This window comes from Orycteropus afer, unplaced genomic scaffold (assembly GCF_000298275.1).
Source record: "Orycteropus afer afer isolate SDZICR_OR568_19922 unplaced genomic scaffold, OryAfe1.0 scaffold00345, whole genome shotgun sequence".
NCBI lineage: Eukaryota > Metazoa > Chordata > Mammalia > Tubulidentata > Orycteropodidae > Orycteropus > Orycteropus afer.
The window spans coordinates 981129-1008020 of NW_006921932.1; the positions used below are offsets into that span (position 1 = coordinate 981129).

General features: G+C 40.6%; 1 protein-coding gene across 1 annotated transcript in view; it reads right to left on the reverse strand.

The window, feature by feature from the left end:
* SLC24A2 (solute carrier family 24 member 2) overlaps nucleotides 1-26892 on the reverse strand; it is a 344409-nt gene that overhangs the window by 49279 nt on the left and 268238 nt on the right. Inside the window, exons 5-6 of the mRNA XM_042782499.1 lie at nucleotides 15112-15210; nucleotides 8975-9093 (exon numbers count right to left, since the gene is read on the reverse strand). Of these exons, the coding sequence (XP_042638433.1) occupies nucleotides 8975-9093; nucleotides 15112-15210 (218 nt within the window). The remainder of the gene's footprint in view (nucleotides 1-8974; nucleotides 9094-15111; nucleotides 15211-26892) is intronic.

The window sequence follows — 26892 nt, forward strand, 5'->3', positions numbered from 1 at the left end:
TGAAACAGATAGCTAGGCAGATACATAGATAGACAGTTGCCATGGAGTCAACTCTGACTCATGGTGACCTTATGTACAAGAGAGCAAATGGTGCCTGGTCCTGTGTCATCCTCTTGATCACTGGCATGTTTGAATCTATCATTGGGGCTATTATGTTAATCCATCTTCCTGGGGGTCTCCCTCACCCTTGTTGGCCCTCTACTTCACCAAACATGAAGTCCTCTTCCAGAAATTGATCCCTCCTGATGACATGTCCAAAGCAGGCCAGTTGGATGATGTTCTGTTATGATCCATAAGGTTTCCATTGGCTAATTTTTGGAAGTAGATTGCCAGGCCTTTCTACTATTCCAAGTTGCCATTTTCACTTAACAATATGTATTGAAGCTCATTCCACATTAGTACATGAAGAATTTCCTCATTGTTTTCCTCCCATCCCTAAAGACTGCAGATGGTCTAAACCAGGGGTGAGAAAATTTCTCTTGCAAAGGACTAGATAGTAAATATTTTAGGCTTTATGGTTCACATGGTCTCCGTCACATATGCTGCTGATGCTTCTCTTTTTAAAGCCCTTTAAAAATGTAAAAATGATTCTTAGCTCATGGCTGTACAAAAACAGGCTGCATGCTAGATTTGGCCCATGGTCTGTTGCTTGCTGACTTCTGAAGCAACAGCTCTCAATTGTACCCAGTCTTTTTTCATTTTGGTCTTCTCTTGACCATTTTCAAAAGAGTTGCCTTACTATAAAACAAATCTGCTGCCACCAAACTCGTTGCTCTCAAGTCAACCCTGACTCATGGTGACCTTATGTGTGTCAAAGTAAACCTGTGTGTGTTCCACAGGGTTAGCAATGGCTGATTTCTTGGAAGTAGATCGCCAGGTCTTTCTTCTGAGGTGAATTTAGGTGGACTCAAACCTCTAACCTTGCAGTTAGCAGCTGAGACTGTGTTTACCATTCATACCACCCAGGGATTCTGTCACCCCTCTCTGCTTTTTTTCATCATAGCTATTGCTTGTTTATATCTTGTTAATTATATCTTGTTTTATATTTGTAGTCTCTCTGCCTTGCTAGAATGTGTGTTCTACTTACTAAGTCTTCCCCAGTGCCCAGCACATCACTTGAACATATTTGGTGAGCAATAAAGGTTTGGTGAATACATGAATGATGGGAAAATTTCAGCTCAATCTATTTTCACTGATGGATCTCTACTCACTCCTTACTGATGGATCTCTACTCACTCCTTGTCTTATATTTTAGTCTCCAGTTCCACTGGATTTTTTGCCAATCACAAAACACAAATGCCTCTTTAAAGGTTTTATACCTTTGTACATACTGTCTTCTTGGTCATCTTTTCCTTCTCTGAGTGACAAACTCCTACTCACCCACCAATGCCCAGCTCATATATTACCTCTTCTATGGTCCTTTACCTGTCTGGTTAGGATAAAATGCTCACTGTAGCAGGTTCCCAGAGTACTTTGTACAGATATCCATGATCATATCGGGTCATAATTGTTTACCCACTGCAAATCTTTCTTTATTGATTGATTTGTATGCCAAATGCTTCCAAACATACTTTAAAAAAAAAAAAGAAAAGAAAAGAAAGAAATTGAACAGGTCATAAGAAAACCACCAACAAAAATAAGTCCTTTCCCAGATGGCTTTACTGGAGAATTCTACCAAACATTCATTCAGAGAAGAGCTGACATCAATTCTACTCAAACTATTCTAGAATGTAGAAAAGGATGGAATAGTCCAAAATTCATTTTATGAAACAAGCATAATCCTGATACAAAAACCAGGTAGAGACACCACTACAAAGGAAAATTACAGACAACTATTGCTCATGAATATAGATGTAAAAATCCTAGCCATTAGAATCCAAAACTATATAAAACAAAACAAAAAAACACCATGACCAAGTGGGATTCATACTGGGTATACAAGGATGGTTTAACATTAGACAAACAATCAATGTAATCCATCACATAAATAAAACAAAGGAAAAAAAAAAAAAACCATGATCCTATCAATCAATGCAGAAAAGGCATTTGATAAAATCCAACACCCATTCCTGATAAAAACTCTCAGCAAAATAGGAACAGAAGGGAAATGCCTCAATGTAATAAATGACTTGTATGCAAAACCAACAGCCAACATTATTCTCAGTGGAGACAGAAAGCATTCCCTTGCAAATGGGAACCAGACAAGGATGCCCTTTATCACCACTTCTATTCAACATTGTATTGGAAGTCCTAGCCATGACAATAAGGCAAGAAAGACAAATAAAAGGCATCCAAATTGGCAAAGAAGAAGTAAAACTTATCTCTGTTTGCAGATGATATGATCCTATACATAGGAAAACCAAGAGACTTAGCAAGAGAACTACTAAACTCATTGAAAGATTCAACAAAGTGGCAGGATACAACAACATACAACATACAAAAATCACTTGGATTCCTCTACATCAACAAAGAGATCTCTGGAACGAAAATAAGGAAATAGGGAAAACAGTACCATTTACAATAGCTACCAAAAAGATAAAATACTTACAAATAAATCTTACTAGGGACACAAAAGACCTATACAAAGTAAACTACACAACATTACTACAAGAAACTATAAAAGAGCCTACATAAATGGAAGAACATATCATGCTCATGGATAGGAAGACATTGTGAAAATGTCAATCCTACCCAATGCAATCTACAGATTCAATGCAGTCCCAATCCAGACTCCATCAACATTCTCTAAGGACATGAAAAAAAAAATCACTAATTTTATATGGAAAGGAAAGAGCCCTCAGATAAGCAAAGCACTAGTGAAGAATAACAAAGTAGGAGGTGTTATACTCACCAATATAAAAACCTACTATACAGCCATGGCAGTCAAAATAGCCTGCTATTTGTACAAAGACAGACACACAGAACAATGGGACAGAATTGAGAATCCAGAAACAGATCCATCCACCTGTGGACAGCTGACAAAGGGCCAAAACCCATTCAATGGGGAAAAGATAGTCTCTTTAACAGATGGTCCTGGCAAAACTGGATATCCATTTGCAGAAGAAAGAAACAAGATCCATACCTCACACCATACACAAAAACAAACTTCAGATGGATCAAAGATCGAAATGTAAAACTTACTATAAAGTTTATCAAAGAGAAAATAAGGGCAAACTTAGGGTTATATTTGATCACCTTAATTTAGGACATAAATAGATAATCAAATATAACACAAAAAATGCACAAATAGCAAGAAGATAAACTAGTTGACTGAGATCTTCTAAAAATTACTCCAAAAGAGTAAAAAGATAATCCCAGATTGGGAAAAAATATTTGACAATGACATATCTGACAAGGGACTTATCTCTAAAATTTATAGAAAATTTTAACACCTCAACATCAAAAAGACAAACAATCCAATTAAAAAATAGTCAGAAGACATGAATAGACACTTCATGAAAGAAGATTTTCAGGTAGCCAACAAACACATAAATGCTCACAATCATTAGCCATTAATGAGATGCCAATCAAAACAATGAGATATCATCTACACCTAGCAAGAACAGCAAAGTTCATTAAGACAGAAAACAACAAATACTGGTGAGGGTGTAGAGAGATTAGAACTCCCATATACTACTGGTGAGACTATTTGATGGTACACCTATGGAAAATGGTATTGTGCTTCCTTAACAAGCTGGATATAGAAATACCATTTGATTCAGCAATCCCACTACTAGGTGTATGTCCTAAAGAAGTGAGAGTTGGGACATGAATACCCCCCCCCCCCCAAAAAAAAAAAAAACAAACCAAGCTCACTGCTGTTGAGTTGGATCTCACTCATAGCAACCCTTCCTTGGGTTTCTGAGGCAGAATCACTACAGAAGTAGATTGCCTCATCTTCCTTCCAAGGAGTGGCTGGTGGGTTTGAACCACCAGCTTTTTAGTTAGCAGTCAAATGCCTTAGGCACCATGCAACCAGAGCTCCTGGGACATGAATAGATAGATAGATAGAGGAACACTCATTTTCATCGCAGCACTAGTCACAATAACAAAGAGATGAAAAATGAAGTGCTCCTCAATGGATACATGGATATCCAAACTATGGTACATACACAATAGAATACTATGCAACATTAAAGAATATTGAAGAATCTGCACAACATCTCAGAACGTGGATGAACTTGGATGCTGAGTGAAATAAGTCAATCACAGGACACATATTGTATGAATGCACTATTATAAAAAGTCAGGGAAAGGTTTACACATGGAAGGAAACTTTGTTGGTTACCAGGGATGGAAGGGGAGGTGAGGGAAAATAGCTAGTTAGGTAAGACACATATTGATTTGGGTGATGGGAAAAGCAATACACCAAAAGTGAGTGACCAGCACAATATCACTAAGGAAAAGAAAGACCCAGAGAGGTGCAGAAGAGGTACAGCAACAAAGGTAGATACTATTACAAACACAAAACTGCATTATCAGTAATAGCAAACATTAATGTATGGGTAAATACATGGGTAGACAGGCAAAATAATCAGATATAAGTAGGTGATGGGAATACACACGATCATATATAGGTTTGGCAGATGATGTTTCTATATACATAGCTATATTTGCTGTAAGAATGTCCATATATATAATAGAGCTAATGGGGGCAAAGTTATACTAACTTCTTAGCCACAACCAAACACCTTGAAGGAGTGAGTCACTGGGCCTGTGACTTTGGACCTTAATTGTGGGGAACATCAAGCTTAATTGCCATAACATACTACACAAAAACATTGTTCAATATCCTACTTTAGTGAGTAGCAACTAGGGTCGTAAAAGCTTGTGCGAAGCCATTTAAGATGCAACTACTGGTTTCGCTTCATCTGGAGCAAAGAAGGGTGAAAAAAATCAAAGATGCATGGAAACAATTAGTGCAAAGGAGTAGCAGACCATGGGAACTTTAGTCTACAAGACCCTGAGACCAGAAGAACTAGATGGTGCCTGGCTACTACCACTAACCACTTGGAAAGGGATCAAAACTGGGGATCCTGGGTAGAGTGGGAGAAAAATGTGGAACAAAACTCAAAATCATAAAAAAGACAAGGATTACCGGTCTGATAGAGACTGGTAAAATCCCTGAAACTATGGCCCCTTGTCACCTTTCAGGCCTAGAATGGAATGCACTCCTATGGCTCAACCTTCAGCCAAACAATAGACATGAGGTGAACAATTACACCAGGTAGGTGCACTCCTTAGAGCAATCAACCATGGGAGATCAGAAGGCAGCATTTACACAGGGAGATAGCTCAAAAAGCAAGAATGCATAGAAAAGAAGGACACAGGAAAGGTAACCATAGGGAGGAAATGGGAAGAGAGCTGTTGCATTGTGGGGATTTCACTCAATGTCAAGAAACAAAATGTGTACAAACTGTTGAATGGAAAATGATTTGCTCTGTAAACTTTCACCCAAATCACCATAAAAAGTTTAAAAAAATTCATCTCAACCTCAGTGAGCTCCTCTCAGAAATGGTTAGTATGGGCACATAACAACCCTAATGAAGCAGGTACTATTATTATCTGTTATTATTATTTTCTAAGGAATAATATTAATAAGTATTATTATTATCTAAGGAATCTAAAGCTCAGTGAGGTCAGATAGCTTGTGCCTGGTGCATCTGGAATACACCACCAGACAGTCCTGAAGTCATCTGTGTTGGGTGGGGTGTTTGCTCTTGACCTCTTACTGTATCAGTCTGCTATATCTGCCTGCTTCCCTGAGTTGAGACCTGGGGGTGCATTCTGCTCAGAGAGTGGCCGAGCTCCCCTGTAACAAGATCTTCCCCTGTGGCAAGGCACATATGTCCATCTGTCCCTCTGCTAGCCAGATGGAGAGACACAGATACTGGGCTGCCCTCTGCACACCAACTGTGCCATCCCCAAGGGCAGCCAGGTGTCCTTGGAGCCTGCTGCTTATCCAGGTGGACATAAGCTGCCCTTCCAGCTCACTCTTGAGCTAATGCAAAGAGACCCCAGGAGGGCAAAGGAGCCTAGAAGGCACAGGAGACAGGGCAGAAGATACTGCAGTCTCGAAGAGTATGAAGGGATGGACACTGGGAGGAGGTAACTATGGGGAGGATGTGGGAGGGGAGCTGCTGCATTGTAAATTTTGGTCAATGACATGAGACAAAGTATATGTGAACTGCTGTATGAAAAGTGAATTTACTCTGTAAATCTTCACCCAAATCCTAATAAAAAAAAAAAAAAAAAGAAGATACTGCAGTCTCATTATCATTTCCTTTAAACAAAAAACTTTTCATGCTCCTTCAGGGAATAAGGGCAACAGGCAACAATTAGCATGTCTTGTCTAAGAAGTGCAGACTCCTTCTATTGCAGAGTGTATTTTGGTACAAAGGAGAAGAAAGTGCACTGCCTTACTGCCTGTAGTCTGTTCTACTAGTGGGCAGTGTGTAACTTTTCATCTTATTGGGAAAATTCTGTCTAGAGGAGTGGGTCTTAAACTTTAGGGTAGTGCTATTCAAAATGTGGTCCTCAGACCCACAGCATCACTATCACCTGAAGTTTATTAGAAATGCAGACTCTTGAGCCTCAACCCAGATGTACTAAATCAGAGTCTGAATTTTTACACGACTCCCAGGAAATTCATAAGCATATTTTAGTTTGAACAGCACTGACCTAGGCTACCTGATTAAAATGCAAATTTGGGCTCCATGCCTTAGAAATTCTGATTCACTAGATCAGGTTGTTGTTGTTGTTGTTATGTGCCGTCGAGTCAGAACTGACTCATAGTGACCCCTCCTTGGGTTTCTGAGGCAGTATCACTACGGAAGTAGATTGCCCCATCTTCCTTCCAAGGAGTGGCTGGTGGGTTTGAACCACCAGCCTTCTGGTTAGCAGTCAAGTGCCTTAGGCATTATGCTACCAGAGCTCCCACAGATCAGGTTAGGGTGCAGAAATCTAACAAGCACCACAGGGAGTCTGCCTCCTTTTTGAGCAACTGTGGGCTAGAGGCAATGTGCAGAGTGGAAATAGTACAGGCATCATATTTAGATATTCTTGAGATCAAATTTCAGCTCTGCCATCTCTGTGCTAGGTGATTTCAAGCAACTGCTTCATTTCACTGAGTTTCAACTTCCTAAAGAACAAAATGGGGCTGTGAGTTGTAAAGGTGACAGTATGTGTAAGTGCCTAGCAGAGTATTTGTAGTACATATTAGGTGCTTGATAAATGGTAGTTATGGCACCGTGGTGGTTCAGTGGTAGAATTCTTGCCTTCCATAGGGAGACCTGCATTTAATTCTTAGCCAACGTACCTCATGCTTAGCCACCACCTGACTGTCAGTGGAAGCTTGTATGTTGCTATGATGCTGAACAGCTTTCAATGGTGCTTTCAGACTAAGAACGATTAGGAAGGAAGGCCTGGTGATCTATTTCTAAAAATCTGGCAGTGAAAACCCTATGGATCACAGTCTGATCCTCAGCAGATCATAGGGACAGCACAGGATTGGGCAGAGTTTCATTCCTTTGTGCATGTGGTTGCCATGACTCAGGCCTACTCAACAGCCGCTAATAACAAAAAATAGATATAAATAGCTATAGTGATAATTACTAGATCAATGAGCTATCTGTTGGTTGCACAATGGAACAGTTGGTTGGCAACAGTGTTGATCAATTTCAACTGCAGTGACAGGGAAGGTCAAAGAGGGCCCATCAGAGTGTAATGGCTGTGGTGTCTGTTATTTTGCTCTGACCTTAAAGACATAGAGAAATGATTGAACTGCAGCAGCTATCAAACTTTCTCATATATCAAGAGACGCTGGGAAGCTAATTAAAAATACTGATTCTTGGGTCCTGTTTTACAGAGATTCTGTTTCATTAGGTCTAGGGTTTTCATTAGGCTCCAGGAATCTGTGTTTATCTCCAGGAGATTCCTTTTTTTTTTTTTTTTTTTAATTTGTTGTGCTTTGGGTGCAAATTTACAAAGCAAAATTGTTTTATATTCAATACTTCATGCACATTTGATTTCAGGCCCCAATTACCATCCCTGACCATAATAAACTCTCCTCCTCTCCTGTTCCTGTGACTGCCCCCTCCTTGTGCTCTTCTTAACTATGCACTCATCTGTCCAGCTTTCCCTCTATGTGAATGCTGCCTATCTAGTGTCTTGTGGCTGATTGCTCTAAGGGATACATCTCTCTAGAGTAGGTGTGTTGGACTGTTGGACTGAAAACCAATCCATGGGAGTGAGTCCATTTCTAGGCCCCAAGGGTAACCCGGGGCCATAGTCTTAGGGGTTGCACTAGACTCTACATGACCACTAATTCTAGTAATTTTTGTGTTTTTGAATTTTGTTCCACATTTTTCCTCCCACTCTATCCAGGATCTCCAGTTTTGACCCCTTTCCAAGTGGTTGGCATTGGTAGCCTGGCACCATCTAGTTCTTGTGGTCTCAGGGTAATGAAGACTGAGGTCCTCATGGTCCAGCTTATCTTTGGACTAATTGTTTCCAGATGCCTTTGATTTTCTTCACTTTTCTTTGATTCAGATGAGAGGAACCAACAGTTACATCTTAGACGGTCGCTCAAAAGCTTTTAAGACCCCAGTCACTACTCACCAAGTAGGTTGTAGAACAAGATTTTTATGTACTATGTTTTGCCAATTAAGCATGTTGTACCCTGAGACTATGGTCCCACATCAGCAGGCCCAGTGGATACATCCCCAGGAGATTCTGATGCATGAAGTCATTCAACCTTACCTGGAGAAATAGTGGCTTAAAGTATGTGCATATTCATTTAATAAACATCCAGCTTGATGCATGAGGGGCCCTGGGCTGGTATGTGGAAACACACAAGGAAGACTAAGACTTGCCTGGTGTCCAGGGCCTCTGGGGAGAATGTAGCATTCTGTGCTGCTAGGTTAGGACACCAATCTGAACAGAGGCCCAGAAGAGCAGTGGCAAAAAGCAGTACCTGGGCTTCTGCAGCTTCAATGCTGTGGGAGAGGTTTCCATTTTGTACAGGCTCTGAAGCATCGCTGGTTGGTGTCATCTCAACTTCTGTGCTGGTGCTGTTTGGGAGCTCGATTTTTTCTGCAACATAATTTAAACACACACACAAAGAAAGGCAATGAAATCAATGGGGGAAGAGAGTCACACCGGAAATAACATTGTAAAACATTGGGCCAAGGGAGAAGATATAGTGGCCTCTGAGGGGTGATGAGTCCCAGGGCTAGTATTAAGCCAAATGACAAAAGAATGTTTACCATTCTTTCCTATACCTTCCACATTCTTAGCCCTCTTCTCTCTCTCTCTCTCTCTTTTTTGATAGTTCTCTAGCTTCCCACACCAGCCTGATATCTTGAGTGCTATCAGTTCCCATGCTATCCTAGTCTCTGGTCTAGGCAAAATTTACCAGTTAGCTAGCTAATTAAGAACACAAATATAGACATTTTAAAATCAAAACCATACCCAATCTATATACTATTTTTATACCTAGGATCATACCCCTCAGCTTTTTTTTTTCTCATTGCAGAGTCTTTTCTTGGTACTGTATTCTGGAAAGGACATTGGCCAGAATATCAGGAGATGTGAGTTCTACACTTTGATCTGTCACTTTCAGGGTTCTACCTCAGGCAAGTCTCCTCCTTTCTTTGGGCTTCAGGAACCTTACTTGAAAATGAGGGGGTTTGACTGATTGATTTCTAAAGCCATTGATTCTAGCTCTAATGCTCTCAGGCTTGTGGGTGGACAATTCTGCCTGAGTTAGGTGGTCATGGGAAGGGCGGGCTGGGGAACTCAGCTCTTCCCACAAAACCAGAAGAAGCCTAGTTAGCACATTCCATACCTGGGTATCCTATTACAGGCAAGGCAAGGGAGAACTGAATACATAATAGAGGCAAAGTCTTTATCATTCTTAAATGAGAGGAAATATTTGGAAGAAGTGAAGCCATGGGTCAGCAGGTACAAATTTAGTTTTCCCCTAAGTCACATTTCAATTAAGATTTGAAATGTGACTCCGTGCTCTGGAACACTGGAAATCAGACAGGTCTGGGTCCATATTCTTACTCTGCACTTATCCTTTGTGGCCCTTAGTAAGTAACTTAACTTCTCTGAGTCTCAGTTTCCTTATCTGCAAAATGAGGGTGATGACAATACTATTATGATAATAATTACTAGTACTAACAATAACAAAAACAACACTATAAGTGATACTCCTGTAAGGATTAAATAAGAAAATGTGAATAAAGCACTTAGTATAATGTCTGGTGCACAGCAAGTAAGAAAGAAACTTGAACTCTTCTTACCCTCATCAGTACCTGCCTTGCATATACTTGCAAGATTTTATTCAGAGCTAAGAGGAGTACCTCCAGATGATGAGTGTTCAGGCACTACTGACGTCTGTCACAACTTCAGTGGGAGGGAAATAAAAAGGCTCCTAGGCCTTCTGGCAGTGCTGGGTTAAGTCATGGATTTTAGGAGAGAATGAAGTTGTGTGGTTTAGTGTCAGGGTTGCCAAGAGGAAGCTGCTCATACAGTGCTACAATATGTTTTTTTTTATCTAGCAACTTCATAAGGGCTACACATTTTTATCACTGGTGCTTAAGAAAGTAATTTGAGAGTTACGTAAACATGTTTGGGTTTGAAATGGTCAGATTTTAGAAACTATTGTTGCTGTTGCTGTGTGCTGTGGAGTTGCTTCTGACTCACAGTGACCATACAGATAGAGTAGAACTGTCCCATAGGGTTTCCAAGGCTGTAATCCTTATGGATGAAGGTTGTGGAACTAGGGATATCATTGCTGATGTCAGATGGATCTTAGCAGAAAGCAAAGAACGTAAAAAGATGTTTACCTGTGCTTTATTGACTATGTAAAGGCATTTCTATTGTATGAATCATAACAAATTATGGATAACATTGCAAAGAATGGAAATTCTACAATTCTTAATTGTACTCATGAAGAAGACTCATTAACATATAGACCAAGAGGCTGTCATTCAAATAGAACAAGGGTATATTGCATAGTTTAAAATCAGGAAGAGCATGTGTCTGGGTTGTATCCTTTCATCATACTTACTCAGTCTGTATGCTGAGCAAATAATCCAAGAAGCTGGACTATACGAAGAACATGGCATCAGGATTGGAGGAAGTAACATCAACAAACTGCAATACGCAGATGGCACAACCTTGCTTGCTAAAAGTGAAGAAGTGCACTTACTGATGAAGATCAGAGACTACAGTGTTCAATATGGATTACACCTCAACATAAATAAAACAGAAATTCTCACAACTGGACCAATAGGCAACATCACAATAAACAGAGAAAAGAATGAAGTTGTCAGGGATTTCATTTTACTTGGATCCACAAGCAACACCCATGGAAGCAGCAGTCAAGAAATCAGACATCATATTGCATTGGGAAAATCTGCTGCAAAAGACATCTTTAAAGTGTTAAGGAGTAATGATAACAGTTTGAAGACTAAGGTATACCTGACCCAAGCCATGATATTTTCAATTGCCTCATATGTGTGCTTTTGCTAGGCAATGAATAAGGAAGACTGAAGAAGGGTTGACATCTTTGAATTGCAGTGTTGCTAAAGAATGTTGAAAATACTATGGACTGCCAGAAGAATCAAAATCTGTTCTGGAAGAAGTACAGCCAAATGTTCCTTAGAAGCGAGAATGGCCAGACTTTGTCTCACCTTAACCTTGGTCATGTTTTCAGAAAGGGCCAGTCACTGGAAAAGTATATGATGCTTGGTAAAGTAGTGGGTCAGAGAAAAAGGGGAAGACCTTCAACAAGATGGATTGACACAGTGGCTGCAACACCAGGCTCACGTGTGGCAGGGATTATGAGGACGGTGCAGGACTGGGCAGCTGTGGGATAACATCAAGGACATCATACATGAAGAAAGTGAAAGGTCATTGAAAAGGCAAGAAAAGACCAAAACGGATGTCAGAAGAGACTGTGAAACTTGTTTTTGAACATTGAGTAGATAAAGCAAATGGAAGAAATGATGAAGTAAAAGAGCTGAACAGAAGATTTTAAAATAAGGAAAGGTGTGTGTCAGGGTTGTATCTTTCACCATACTTATTCAATCTGTATGCTGAGAAAATAACCTGAGAAGCTGGACTATATGAAGAAGAAAACATCAGGCGTTAGGATTTGAAGAAGACTCATTAACAAACTGTGATATGCAGACAACACAAGCTTGCTTGCTGAAAGTGAGGATGACTTGAAGCACTTACTGATGGAGATCAAAGCCTACAGCCTTCAGTATGGATTATATCTCAACATAAAGAAACAAAAATCCTCACAACTAGCCAATAAGCAACATCATGGTAAACAGAGAAAAGATTGAAATTGTCAAAGATTTTATTTTACGTGGATCCACAATTAATGTAATGGAAGAGCAGTAAAAAGACCAAATAACATACTGCACTGGGCAAATTTGCTGGAAAGACCTCTTTAATATGTTAAAAAGGAAAGATGTCACAATATACCATGGGCTTCCAGAAGAATGAACAAATCTGTCTTGGAAGAAGTATAGCTGGGATATTCCTTTGCAATGAGGATGGTAAGAGTTCCTCTCATGTACTTTGGACATGTTATCAGGAGGGACCAGTCACTAGAAAAGAACATCATGCTTGGGAAAGTAGAACGTCAGCAAAAAAGAGCAAGACCCTCCAGGAGATGGACTGACAGTTGCTAAAGCAAAGGGCTCAAACATAGAAATGATGGCGAGGATGGCACAGGCCTGGGCTGCTTTGTTTTGTTACACGTGAGATTGCTCTAAGTCAGAACTGACTCAGTGGCACCTAACAACGACATCATTTTTTAGGAACAAAGCTAGTCAGTGACCTACACATTACTGGAAGGATCCTCAGAGTTATATGCCCTAGTTTCTCATACAAAGCTAACTCCAAGTTAAGGTCATCCAGACACTAGGAGGAGGGCTGGGACTGGATGTTGGCATCTAAGTCTTTTACTCCAAGATGCCTTGTTTGCAAAGAGGAATCAATGAATGGAGCAGAAAACACAGCTTAAGAAATTAAACCTAAATACCACAAGGAAAATTTAACCTATGCAATAGATTTTGTGGTATGATTTTATACTTTTATTATACAAAAGCAAAATGTTCTCTTTGTAAAAATTTGTCCAAGTTCACAGAACCATAAAGAAGCTGTGTAAAAAAGAAAAACAAACCCATAATTAATAATTCCAAACCTAAGAATTGTTCTTACATTAATGTTTTAGCTTATTTCCTTCCAGTTTGTCTTTTCATACCCAATGGAATCTTGACTGTTTTGTGGCCAAAGATTTCCCTGAGCTAGAAATCAGAGTTTCTAACAAGAAAGACAGACCTCTTCAAAGGAGTGTCATGTATTTTGAGTACAACATTGTTGAATTTTATCTGCAGATAATTTTAGCTTCTTGGGCAATCACATCGTTTCTAGCATAGATTCAGATGAGGTTAAATATAGTTCGCATTTGGAATTAGAGAGCTATGTTATAGTTACAGATAGGAGAGCAGGAACATCATGTTCCCCGTTAAAATAAGATGCCAGAATGTCACGATCTGGTCACAAAGGAGGCTCAGAAAAAGTTTCCAAAAGAGACCTGTGCTGACACTTAGGAAAGGAGAGACAGTGTCATCTCATAGGAACTCTGTCACTCAGTTTAGGAGTGACTCAGGGAATCATGGATACATAGTGATTCTATAGGCAATGTTACAGGTATAAATTCTAATTGTTGTTTTTGGGTGTTGTCAAGGTGGTTCTGATTCATAGTGACCCCAGGTGACAGAGTAGAACTGCCCCACAGGGTTTCCTAGGCTGTAATCTCTGGTAGCGCAGTGCCTAAGGCACTTGACTGCTAACCAGAAGGCTGGTGGTTCAAACCCACTAGCCACTCCTCGGAAGGAAGATGGGTCAATCTACTTCCGTAGTGATACTGCCTCGGAAACCCAAGGAGGGGTCACTATGAGTCCGGTCCGACTCGAAGGCACATAACAACAACAACAACAACAACAATCTTTATAGGAGTAGATTGCCAGGTCTTTTCTTTCATGGAGCTGCTGGGTGGATCTGAACCACCAACCACCAACCAAGCACTTAAATGTTGCACCATCAGGGTGTTCTCACTTTTTGTTGAACATCAAATGACTTGTGCATGAGTGTGTGTGTGGTGTGTGTGTGTGTCTTCTCTGTATGTACCAGTAAACCACTTGCCATGAAGTCCATTCTACCTCATGGCAACCCCCATATTTGTCATAGTAAAAATGACAGGGTTTCCAATCGTTGATTGTTTGGCAGTAACGGTTAGGCCTTTTTCTCCAAGGTGCCTCTGGGTAGATTTAAACCTTCAAAATTTTGTTAATAGCCAAACTCTTTAACTGTTTGCACCACCCACCAAAACACCAAACCCACTGCCATTGAGACAATTCTGACTCACAGAGACCCTGTAAGACAGAGTAGAATTGCCCAATAAGGTCTCCAAGACCATCAGTCTTTACAAAAGCAGATTGCCTCATCTTTTTCTCACAGAGCAGCTGGTCGGTTTGAACTGCTGACCTTTCACTAAAAGCTGAGCGCTTTAAGCACTGTACTACTGGGGCTTCATTTTGCACTACCCAAAACCCACCAAACCCACTGCCATCAAGTTAATTCTGATTCACAGTGACCCTATAGGACAGAGTAGAACTACCCCATAGGGTTTCCGAGGCTGTAAATCTTTACAGAAGTAGACTGCCACATCTTTCTCCTGTGGGGCAGCTGGTGGGTTTGAACTGCCAACCTTTTGGTTAGCAGCCAAATGCTTTAACCACTGTGCCACCAGAGCTCCTCCTGCCTTGTTAGGAGTTGGTTTTATTTCAGGCATCTCAAAGATTCACTTACTGGAGTTCCCCTAGAGCTACTATTGACAGCATTGTGTCCACTTGTGCCCTACACCCACTAGGGGAAGAAGTATTCATTTCCTGATGCCCAGGAATACTGGATTGCAGGGCTCTCTGTGTCTCTACTGGGTCAGAGATGGCCACATTGGGTCCTACCTCTCTGCTACCCTCCCCCCACACCAGGAAAGACATGGGATGGAGTTTCCGTACTCACCCACATGGTTGGCAGCCCCATTCTGCCTCTCATTCTCATCCACCTGGCATTTCTTCTTGGCGATCTTATGGAGAATTGAAGCCTTTTCTCTGAACCTCCCTGAAGCAGAAGGAGCAGGAAGGAAACGGGGTGAGGAGGAAGATAAAGAGAGGGGCTCAAGGCAAAGGGTGGAAGCACTGTTATGCTGCACTCTGGTATCCACTGCTTCTTTCTGTCCAACTCAAGTGCCCCAGAACCTGCACAAATGGCACTTTCTTACCTTGTGGATTCTTCCGCCCTGTTAACCATTCAAGACCATCAAGTTGCTGGACCACCACAGATGAAACTGCCCACAAAACACACGAAACAGCAAGCATCTCCAAAACTCCCCCTGCTGCTGAGACCCCAAATAGGTCTAAAGAAGAAGCTGCTTTGGAACACAGCCATTTCCCTGGCATGAAGTGCTAGTCCCAGATTGGATTTAACAATGGGCTGGGAAGGACAGCCAAGCCCAGGGGTCCTCTGATTTGACTTTGGCTTCCAAATATTTATCATAATTAACATTGCAGTTTCTAAGTGGTTCAGGACATGCATCCCAGCTCTCTGATCAGCTGAGTCAGCTGCAATTAGAGGATTAAGGAGGCAACTGATTTCACTTAGGGGAGTTAAGGGGAAGAATAATCAACTGAGCACAGCAAATACTGTCTGAGGGAAGGTGCTGGAACATATACCTTTCTCAAAAGAATCATTTTAAACAGCTATACCACAAATACAATACATCATTTCATCTCCATTATTGACATAATTAATGGATAAATGCATGCAACAAGCACGGAAAGAAGGGGGAATAAAAAGACATGCAAAAGTGTAGAGGTTAGGGAAATAGCACATTTCTTTTAATCCTTGATTTTCTTCCCTGGGAACATCCAAGGTACAAAAGCTTCTCACTTTAAACTGATTATTGCTAGATTTAGATACAATCAGTCCCTCAAAATACTGCAAACTCTAAAATTTCCCCCACTCCCACCCATCCAACACTGTTACTGAGTTGATTCCAACTCATAGTGACCCTGTAGGGCAGAGTAGAACTTCCCTATAGGGTTTCCAAGGCTGCAAATCTTTACTAAAGCAGACTGCCTCATCTTTCTCCCATGTTTATTATAGGTGATGGTCCACAGCAGAGTATTAACAGGGAGTCTTATTCTACTTTTCTAATTAGATCAAAACCAAATCACACCAAACACCAAAATGTTTCTCCTAGAGAGTATCTTCTCCTAGGATGGGGCATGGCAGGTCAGCACCCCCTATCACTCCCCTCCTTGTGGATGGAAACCATGGGGTATGGTCATAGTGGTAACTTGTGTGACTGGTGGGGAGTGACAGAGCTATAAACTAGAGTAGGATCAGTTAATTCCAATGGAGAAGGTAACATAGGACAGAACCCTTTCTGCTTGTACACCTAGAGCCCTTGCTAGCACAAAGGCAGCTCCTTAGACTAGGCAATGAATGTGCAGCATGGGCACAGTGCTAAAGGAAGTCAGCAGGGAAGCAATGCAAGAAGTAGATCAGCATTGGGTTCACCATCCTTGAAGCTAGTTTGAATGTGGTTGTTTCTGTTCAATCTTCAAAAGAAAATTAAATAAATGAAGTACAGGTAAAGAAAAGAAGACCCAGGGACTAGGAAAAGGAGGAGGTAAGAGGGAACAAGAAAGAAATAAACGAAAAGCGAAAAAAGGACTATGAGGAAGGAGGAGGTAGACAGGGGCTGTGATTTCCTGGAAGTTGCCCTGGAATTGCAGATGCAAGACATTTTCCTGGGCCCCAAATTTAGTGTTAGTTGAGTGACTACATAGAGTATGAAGAGCTGAGTTAGTACTTTGCAGCCTCAAGCCTAAAGAAGCATTTCTTCTTATGGAAGACAACTCTAAGAAATCCTCAAATCGAATATTCTGAAAAGCCCAGAAGAACAAAAAGGAGGTCCTGAAACTTTCTAGCAGACAATGCTCCTACTATTAATACCACTCTACTGTGGTCTCATGGTCATCCTTTGAACTGAGAATATTATGCAGCTCTAGGAAATAAAGATGGTCAATAATTGATATTTTAAAATTATACAAAAATTAATAAATCACTTTATATCAAAAAAACAAAAACAGAAACAAAAATCAACCACCAAACTCACTGCCACTGAGTCTGATCTGACTCATAGTGACCCTTCCTTGGGTTTCCGAGGTGATATCACTACAGAAGTAGATTGCTCAACTTTCCTTCCAAGGAGTGGCTGGTGGGTTTATATCTTCCTGAAATTCAGAAGGTCAATGTGATGGAGATGCCTTTTCTGTTTTAGGCATTGATACCTTTGCAATCTTAAAATTGAAAGAGAATGATCAATTTTCCCCCATCACTGGTAAGGACAGAATGAAGGTCAATGAGCTACTGCTACAGATTGGATTTGAGATGGCTGAAAAGAACTTCTGATTCACAAGTTTCTTAACCCCTGTATATCTCAGTTTCAGAATCTGTAACATGAGGATAATAGGAATACCCATCTCATATCATTGTTGCAAAGTTCAATAAGTTAATACACATCAAGTGTTTAGAAGTCCTCTGATATACAGAAAGTACTAAAAAATTCTTACTGAGAAAGTGTTATAATCATTCTGGAAATTAATGACAAGAAATTGTTCTCATAAATTATTGAAAATATAATTGACATGTAAGATAGAGCTGATACTTAATAGCCTTAAGGGCAGTAGACCATGGCAGTAAAGGGATTGCTTCTATAAACTATTTTAGGGACAGATTTCATGTTGTTATATGGGATGGCACGGGGACAGACTGAAGAGACAGCTACAGCTTTGTGCGTGGTGATAAAGAGCCAAGATAATTTTGAGTACTTTTCAAGGTGATCAAAGAAGTGAGTTTTAACATGTTTTAAGGCAATCTTGAAAATATACTTTGTTGTGCAAACCCTTAAAGTGTTGTATTTTTATATAGCTACAGATATTTGTATACTTCAAATCTCAGAAATGGCAAACTCTGCTCAAATCGTGAGGCACCTACGTCAAAACCTAGTACACAATTTTAATATAGTTTAGCTTGCTTTGAAATTTGCCAAAAAAAAAAAAAAAACCAACCCCCCCCCCAAAAAAAAGCCAGCCAAGTGTTCTCAGAGGAGTGTGTGTTGAGGGGGTGGTAGGGAAGTGTGGAAGGAAAAGATCAAAAGCATAAGGGCCTAAATGTGAATGAGAAAAAAGTTTGAAAAACAACCAGGAATCAAAACCTTTGACCAAATCACTCTGGCATAAAACAGAAGCCCCTGTTTCAAATAGTCTTTGGAGAGTCTGTTCACTCAAAGGAAACAGATTTGGCTTCTGTTCTGCTGTTGCCATCAATTAATTAAAATATTCCCTGGAAACTCTACTTCTTCCTCATCAAGCCAGGAATAGGCAGGGTTACAAAAGGAACCCTTTAGACAGGATTGAGATTAGTTCCTGGCTTCCATGGAACATTCTGAGCATCAGTAACACAGAAAAGATGGGACAAAGGAGATGTATAACTCAATGCAAAGGGAGTGACCATATACCTTGGTGAACAGTCCTTGGTTTGGGAGAAGGAAAGGAAAAAATGAAACAGAAGGGAAAACTTGAAAATAGTCTTTTTGAATCTATTTTTGTGTTTTTAGTTCTCCGTTTCCTGTCTCTTTCTTTGAAGCTTATGGGTAGCTTAAAAAGCAGACTACACCTGAACTTTCTTCCTTACCTTTTTTTTTCCCCTGGAAATGTAGATTCAAGTAAGGCAGACAGGCCACTGTCAGACTATGGAATTGATGTGGCAATAAACAAACTCTAACCTTGGGGTCATTCTGGGCTCCCCTTTTTCTCTCTCATACTCCACATGTCATTATCTTCTTTCAAACTATTGCAGACTCTGATCACTTCTCCCCACTCCTTCTCCTACCACCCTGGCCCAGCCACAAGCAAGTCTCAATGGCAGAATCCAGTAGCCTCCTAACTAGTCTTCCCCTTCCACACTTACTACCCCATCTCCCAGGCTAGTCCCATTCTAGCAGTCTGAGATTTAAAAATGTAAATCAGGTCATATGTCATTTCTCTTTGCCACATCTTCATTGGCTCCCCAGTTCAAAGTGAAAGCCAAAGTCCTTACAATGACCTCTAGGACCAACTCTAGGACCAACAAGGCTCACCTAGACCACCCTGACCTTGCTGCTACCTCTCTTGTCACTCAATCTGCTCCAGCCACACTGGCCTCTTTACAGTTCCTTGGAAATATTGCACACTATCCCTCTGGTGGCGTAGCACCTAAGGCATTTATTTGACTGCTAACCAGAAGGTTGGCAGTTCAAACCCACCAGCCACTCATTGGAAGGAAGATTGGGCAGTCTATTTCTGTAGAGATACTGCCTCGGAAACTCAAGGAGGGGTCGCTATGAGTCACAATCGACTTGACGGCAGTGAGGTGTTTTTTTTTTTTTTTTTTTAACCTTCTTGCTACAGGGAAGGTTCTTCCCCCTGCTTCCAAGCTGGCCTGTGGGGCCCTCAAGGACTGGGATGCTTTCATCTGCCGCTCAGTGTTCAGTGCAATAAATACTTCTGAACATAACAATGCTAACACAAACAACAAAAAAGGAGAGGTGTGTGTGTGTGTGTGTCTGTGTAGAGGTGCTTGGAGGGGTTGCTGTTGGAAAATTTATTATTAATTTAGTTTCCTTTTGGGAGTAGAGAAAGGAAGGACCAGAAGCCCATTGCAAGAAACTCACCAGGTTCTACTTGGTTAACATGTGGTTGTTTCCGAAGTCTAACAGTGCTTATAGTTAATATTCCTCTACTTTCAAGAGCTGTAAAACAATTTTTTTTTCAGATAATCTAATGAAATTCGGCAAAATTGGAATTTTACAAACCAAAAAGCTCTCAGCAGGTATTGGATTGAAGAGTGTGATGTTGCAGGAAACAGACCAATGTACTGCCTTTAGCTGGGGCTGACACTGCTTGAGAGTGGATGGTCTTTATTACTTTAGGTCATCTGCTTTATTATTTTAGTACCTAATTTTCTGAATGGTTTCTACGCAATATACACAGTTGCAAATGGCTCACACTGCCCCTACAAAGTTATTTTCAGTAACAAAGAAGTTTATCTAATTCTCAGATTTGGAGTTCTGAGCCAGTTAGAGGCTGCCACATACAAAGTTTGAACTGTCTTCCTTTTGTTTCCATCTCTTCTACCCTGCGGCTATCTAAGATAAATGAATAAAGATTTACTCTACTAAGGCAGGGTTCATGTACTGAGGCTTGCCAACATTTCACCCCACTACCACCTAGTGACTAGAAAACAGTCCCTCACAATCAGGTTGTCAAAGCTCATATCTTGAGTACATCTTTGTGCACACAGGTTGTAATACTAATCGAGCCATTAACACAGGAGTGTTGATTTATTCACAGCACCTGGCAAATAGTTGGTGCTCAACAAATACTATGACCTATATATAAAACCCACCACCTGTCAGTTTGTTGTATTGTGGTGACTTGTGTATTGTGATGATGTTGGAAACTATGCCACCAGTAATCAAAATACCCACAGGGTCATCCATGGTGGACAGGTTTCCGCAGAGCTTCCAGACTAAGGAAGAAAGGACTTGAACATGCTGGCAATTCTGAGGATGACTCAGGACTGGGCAATGTATTGTTCTGTTGCATATAAGGTCACCATGAGTCAGTCAACTTGATGGTAGCTACCAACAACATACATAACAAACAACTTCATAAAACAGTTCTTTCTTATGACAATCTATTTACCCAATCACTTATCTCCATGTTAAGTTGAAGGTATTAGATTTGGCTAATATGTATTCAGGATGGCCACTATTTCATGTACATACATAATTTCCTGTTACCTGGATTTCATGTGTCTGGGAATTGTCAGTCAATTTAAATTTCTATTTTCTATTTATTTTTTTTTAAATCCTTAAGTTCATATTGTAAACTAGTGCCTGGAAATCTCATCTGCGATGTGGGTTGCCAACAGAAGTGTGGACACATGTTGAGAGCCTTTAACTAAGTGTGACTGAAGGCTTAGAGGCCCATGACTAAAATGAGACGATTTGGTTCATTTTAGATTTAATCAAAAGAGAAACTTACCATGCTTAATTGAACATGCCCGCCTTCTGGTAGAACAGAGCCCCACTTTTTAATTTTAATTTTTAAGAGAATGGTTTATGAGGGAAATGATATTAATTTCTAATAACAATATTCAAATTTGACTGATGAAAAGCAATTTAACATTTTGAGCACCAAGGATGTCAAAAATAGACAAAAAGCAGCATCCACAGTTTGCCTTCTGCTGCCACTTCACACTTTCCATATACGCAATGTGGCAAAGTTTGCCTTCCCTTGCCAGGTCCCATCTTTCTGCTTTTACTGCTGACAGTTTAGATCATGAACATAAGATGCAATGAAGTTTGAAAAACTGGATGTATTCTTATGAGAAGAATTCCTTGGTCCTGGTTTTTGGGAAGACTGTGGCTTTATCCACACAATGAGCTTGGTCCTTTGGACCAGTTACTAGCTGGTTACTCTGGTTATGCATACTAACTAGGTGGCTGTCTTCCTAAGATCCAGTTCCCAGGAGATGCTTGTAAGAATACATCTTTAAAGAAGTAATGTGGTTAATAACTGGTGAGTTCAATACATGTATTTTTTGGATAAAGCCTAGTTTGACAGAGGGCATCTGTTCAAGTGCCCAGAAAAATCCTTTGGTCATGGAAGGTTGGATTGAATGAGTTAAACCACAAACTTAGAATGAGTGAAATATAACACGCTATTGGAAATGGTGTCTGTGCGCAATGGGGATTCCCCGCTTTGGTAATTGGAAGGTGGAAAGTTAGCTTGCAGTGTGCTTGTCAGACTTTCTGTAGGGATAGCAGTGGTCTTGAGGTAAGAGGAGGACATGCTGTGGTGGAAATTGGATAATCTGTGGAGGAGGAACAGCCTTCCTATTTCATTTAGACAGGACAAATACTTCCATCTGTCTACCCTTTATTCTGCCATTTCTATTTCTAGAATGGTCATATATATGTAACATATATATGTATGTTTTCTACTCAGTAGAGTCTGAGTTCTGAGTACTGAGTAGATAAATTCCTAGAAACAGAAATGCCAAATGAAAGGGTACATACATTAAGGACTTTAAAATATACTACCTAATTGTCTTCAAAAGGCATTGCACCAATTTATGTGCTCACTGACAGTGAATGAATGAGAGAGACTCAAACAGCAAATTCAAATAAGTCCTTAGCACAGAGATTCAAACTTCCTTCATTACAAAGCTTACTTTCTAACATACTTGTTTTAAGACCAAAGTGGCATGAAAGCCAGGGTGCAGTTGAGATGGAAACTGAGATGGAAATCTGGAATGGGGGAGACTCATTTTTGTTATTTTTGCTTTAGTAATGTTTGCTTTTCACCTCTGTGTGCATGTGATGTTTTTATAATAAAAACACTAAATTTAACATGTGATTAAAAATTTTTATGGGGACAAAAGTTTGAATTTATAAATAAAATGGAATACACACACACACACACACACATAAACATACACAAGGAGCTCTGGTGTCATAGTGCCTAAGGCATTTGACTGCTATGCAGAAGGCTGGCAGTTCAAACTCACCAGCCACTCTGTGGAAGGAAGACTGGGCAATTTACTTCCATAAAGATTTACTGCCTTGGAAACCCAAAGTGGATCACTATGAGTTGGAATTGACTCAATGGCAATAAGTTTTGATTTATATACATACATATATTGTGTTTTTTTTTTTTTTTTCCCTGGGGGCTCTTTTAAATGTCTATTCTATAAGAACTATCTACTGTACTATTTCCTACATTTAGCCACATTAATAAAGAACTTGGTTGTGAACTGGGTCAAATAATATACAAGTCTTTTATTTCAGACTCTGTGGGCCAGGAATCTACTGACCACAACATTGGTGGGAGCTTAACCAAAATGCAAGATCACGTTTTCAGAAGGTTTTAATCTTAAAAGCCAATCCCAAACCATTGTGTACCATCATACCTAACAAAAGGCAATACAACAGAATCTTGGACTTGGGACTGGAAGGAGCTTCAAGGTGCCCATTATCTGATCACTCTCTGATGGATGCTCCCCTGGCTTCTCCGGAGAAGAGGGCATCACTCCCTTCTGAGGCAGGCCATGCCATCTTTGAACATGTCTGTAGGAAAGGTCTTCCTATGCTGGGCTGAAACTCCATGAACTATGGAAGGCTGATCTCTTCCCTAACCATGACATAACCCCCAACTGGATTGAAGTGGGTCCCAAGAGCTCCCTTCCAATAAGACAGACCCTTCTTTACCTTTGCAAACTTCCCATGAGACCAATCCCAAGAAAGATGCTATCATGAGCTTTGAAAACATAGGTTGATCCCACCCATGTTATATCCTTGTTCACGTTAGCCAGAGCCTCCCAGGTCATCCATCACCACTCAGACCCTCATCTCCATGTGGCTCTGAATATCCCTAACCTGACTCAATCTCCATCCCTGTCATCAGTAAATCAATATCCTTAATCTCTGTAAACCTCCCATACCCTTAATCTCTTCCCTGAATATTCTCTTTGCTTCCCCAACCCCCAACTGGAAGTTGGCTGTTCCCTGAAGGTCCCTTTTCTCCTGTGGGCCTGGAAAGTGGCAGGTACTTGCCCTTCCACCCCTCCCTGACACCAATCCTTCTTCTTCCTCTTCACTGAATCCAGACCATTTCTCCTCCCTCCATTGGAACACAAGCCATCAAACTCTACCACCTCTATCTCAACTGACTTCCTGGTTATCCTTACCTCATTCCTGACAATTTCAGAACATAGCTCACTATTTTTTTCTCCACCATCATGCCTGTCACCATCTTTGTTGATTTGATCTCCTTCCTCAACCATGACAAAACCCCTACTTGGAGCCTTCCAACACTTGGCTCCTCAGCTTTTTAACCTCCTCACTTCTAACTATCATTTATCTTCCCACTACAACAATTCTTTGATCTCATTGGGGTCCTCAGTTCATTGATGCTAACATTTGTGTTATTGCCCTTCTTTGGGATACATTCTTCACTTGGCTTCTGAGACATTATTCTCTCCTGGTCCTTGTCCTACAGTATTGGCAACTCCTTAGTCTTTTTGCTGAGCTTCCCCTCTTCTTCCCAGACTCTAAACTTTGCAGTTCTCAGGGCTCAGTCCTTGATAATCTCTATTGATTATCCAGGTCTTCTCATCATCAAGTTCTGTAGCTTTAAGTATCACTTATATCCTAACCACTTTCTGTCTAGTTGATTCTGACTCATGGCAACTCCATATGTGTTAGAGTAGAACTGTGCTGCACAGTGTGTTTTAATGGCTGATTTTTCTGAAGTAGATCATCAGGACTTTCCTCTGAGGTGCCTCTTGGTGGATTCACACCTTCAACCTTTCCGTTAGCAGCTGAGTGCATTAACATTTGCACCATCCAGTGATACCACATATATATAATGATTCCCAAATTTACATCTACCTCCTTGTCCTCTCTTAAATCTCCAGAGTCCTATATGCACTGCTTTCTCAACAAGTCCATTTGGATGTCTAATGTTGTTGTTAGGTGCCACTGAGTCAGCACCAACTAACAGCAATACTATGCACACCAGGATGAAACATTGCCCAGTCCTGTGCCATCCTCACAATCTTTGTTATGCTTGAGCCCATCATTGCAGCCACTGTCAATACATCTTGTTGAGGGTCTTCATTTTTTTTGCTGACCCTCAACTTTACCAAGCATGATATTCTTCTCTGGAGACTGGTCCCTTCTGACAACATGACCAAACTATGTGAGACGAAGTCCACCATTCTCACATCTAAGGAGCATTCTGGCTGTACTTTTTCCAAGTCAGATTTGTTCATTCTTCTGGCAGTCCATGGTATTTTCAGTATTCTTCTCAGTGTTGTTGTTGTGGTTGTTATGTGCCATTGAGTCGGACCTGACTCATAGCGACCCCTCCTTGGGTTTCTCAGGCAGTATCACTTCGGAAGTAGATTGTCCCATCTTTTTTCTGAGGAGTGGCTGGTGGGTTTGAACCGCCAGCCTTCTGGTTAGCAGTCAAGTGCCTTAAGCACTATGCTACCAGAGCTCCTATTCTTTGCAGTACCACAATTTAAATGCATCAATTCTTCTGTGGTTTTCCTTATTCATTGTCTACATTTCACATGCATATGAGGCAATTGAAAATATCATGGTTTGGGTTAGGTGCACCTTAGTGTCCAAAGTGAAATCCTTGTTGTCTAACATTTTTTTGTTTCTTTCTTTCTTTTTAAATTTTTACTATGATTTGGGTGAAAGTTTACAGAGCAAATTCATTTTCCATACAGCAGTTCATACACATTTTGTCTCATGACATTGATTGCAATTCCTCACAACCTAACAGCTTTCTTCCCACTTCCTCCCTGTAGTTACTTCTTCCATGTGTCCTTCCCTTTCATGCACCCTCATCTCCCAAGCTGTTTCCTTGTTTACTTTAAAGATATCTTTTGCAGCAGATTTGCCTAGTGCAATACGTTGCGTGATTTCTTGACTGCTGCTTCCATGGACATTGAGTCTGGATCCAAGTAAAATGAAATCCTTGACAATTTCAATCTCTCCTCCATTTATCATGATGTTGTTTATTGGTCACATTGTGAGGATTTTTGTTCTCTTTATGTTCAGGCATAATCTATACTGAAGGTTGTACTCTTTGATCTTTATCAGTAAGTGGTTTAAATCCTCTTCACTTTTAGCAATGAAGGTTGTGTCATCTTCATGTTTCAGGTTGTTAATGAGTCTTCCTCCAACTGTGATTCTGTAATCTTCATGTAGTCCACAATCGTGGATTATTTGCTCAGCATAAAGATTGAATAAGTATGGTGGAAGGATACAACCCTGACACATATCATTCCTGATTTTGAATATGCAGAATCCCCTTGCTTGGTTCAAATAATTGCCTCTTGGTCTATAGGTTGATCATAAGCACAATAAATGGTCTTTAATTCCCATTCTTTACAATGTTATCTATAGTTTGTTATGATCCACCCAGTCAAATGTCTTTGCATAGTGAATAAAGCACAGGTAAACACCTTTCTGGTAGTTTTTGCTTTCAGCCAAGATCCATCTGACATCAACAATGATATTCCTCATTCCATGTCCTCTTTTGAATCCAGCTTGATTTCTGGAATTTCCCTGCAAATATACTGCAGCAACCATTTTTGAATTATCTTCAGCAAAATTTTACTTGCATGTAATACTAATGATATTGTTCAATAATTTCTACATTCTGTTGGATCACCTTTCTTTGGAATGGGCACAAATATGGATTTCTTCCAGTCAACTGGCCAGGTTGCTGTTGTTAGGTGCTGTCGAGTTGTTTCTGACTCACAGCAACCCCACGCACAGCAGAACGAAACACTGCCTGACCCTGCGCCAGCTCCATGATCCCTGCTATACTTGGGCCCATCATAACAGACACCATGTCAATCCATCTCATTGAAGGCCTCCCCCTCTTTTGTCAACCCTCCACTCTACCAAGCATGACATCCTTCTCCAGGGAATAGTCCCTTCTTACAACATGACCAAAATAGGTGAGACGAAGTCTGGCCATTCTCGCTTCCGAGGAGCATTTCGGGTGCACTTCCTTCAGGACAGATTTGTTAGTTCTTTTAGCAGTCCATGGTACTTTCAGCATTCTTCACCAGCACCACAACTCAAAGGCATCAACTCTTCTTTGG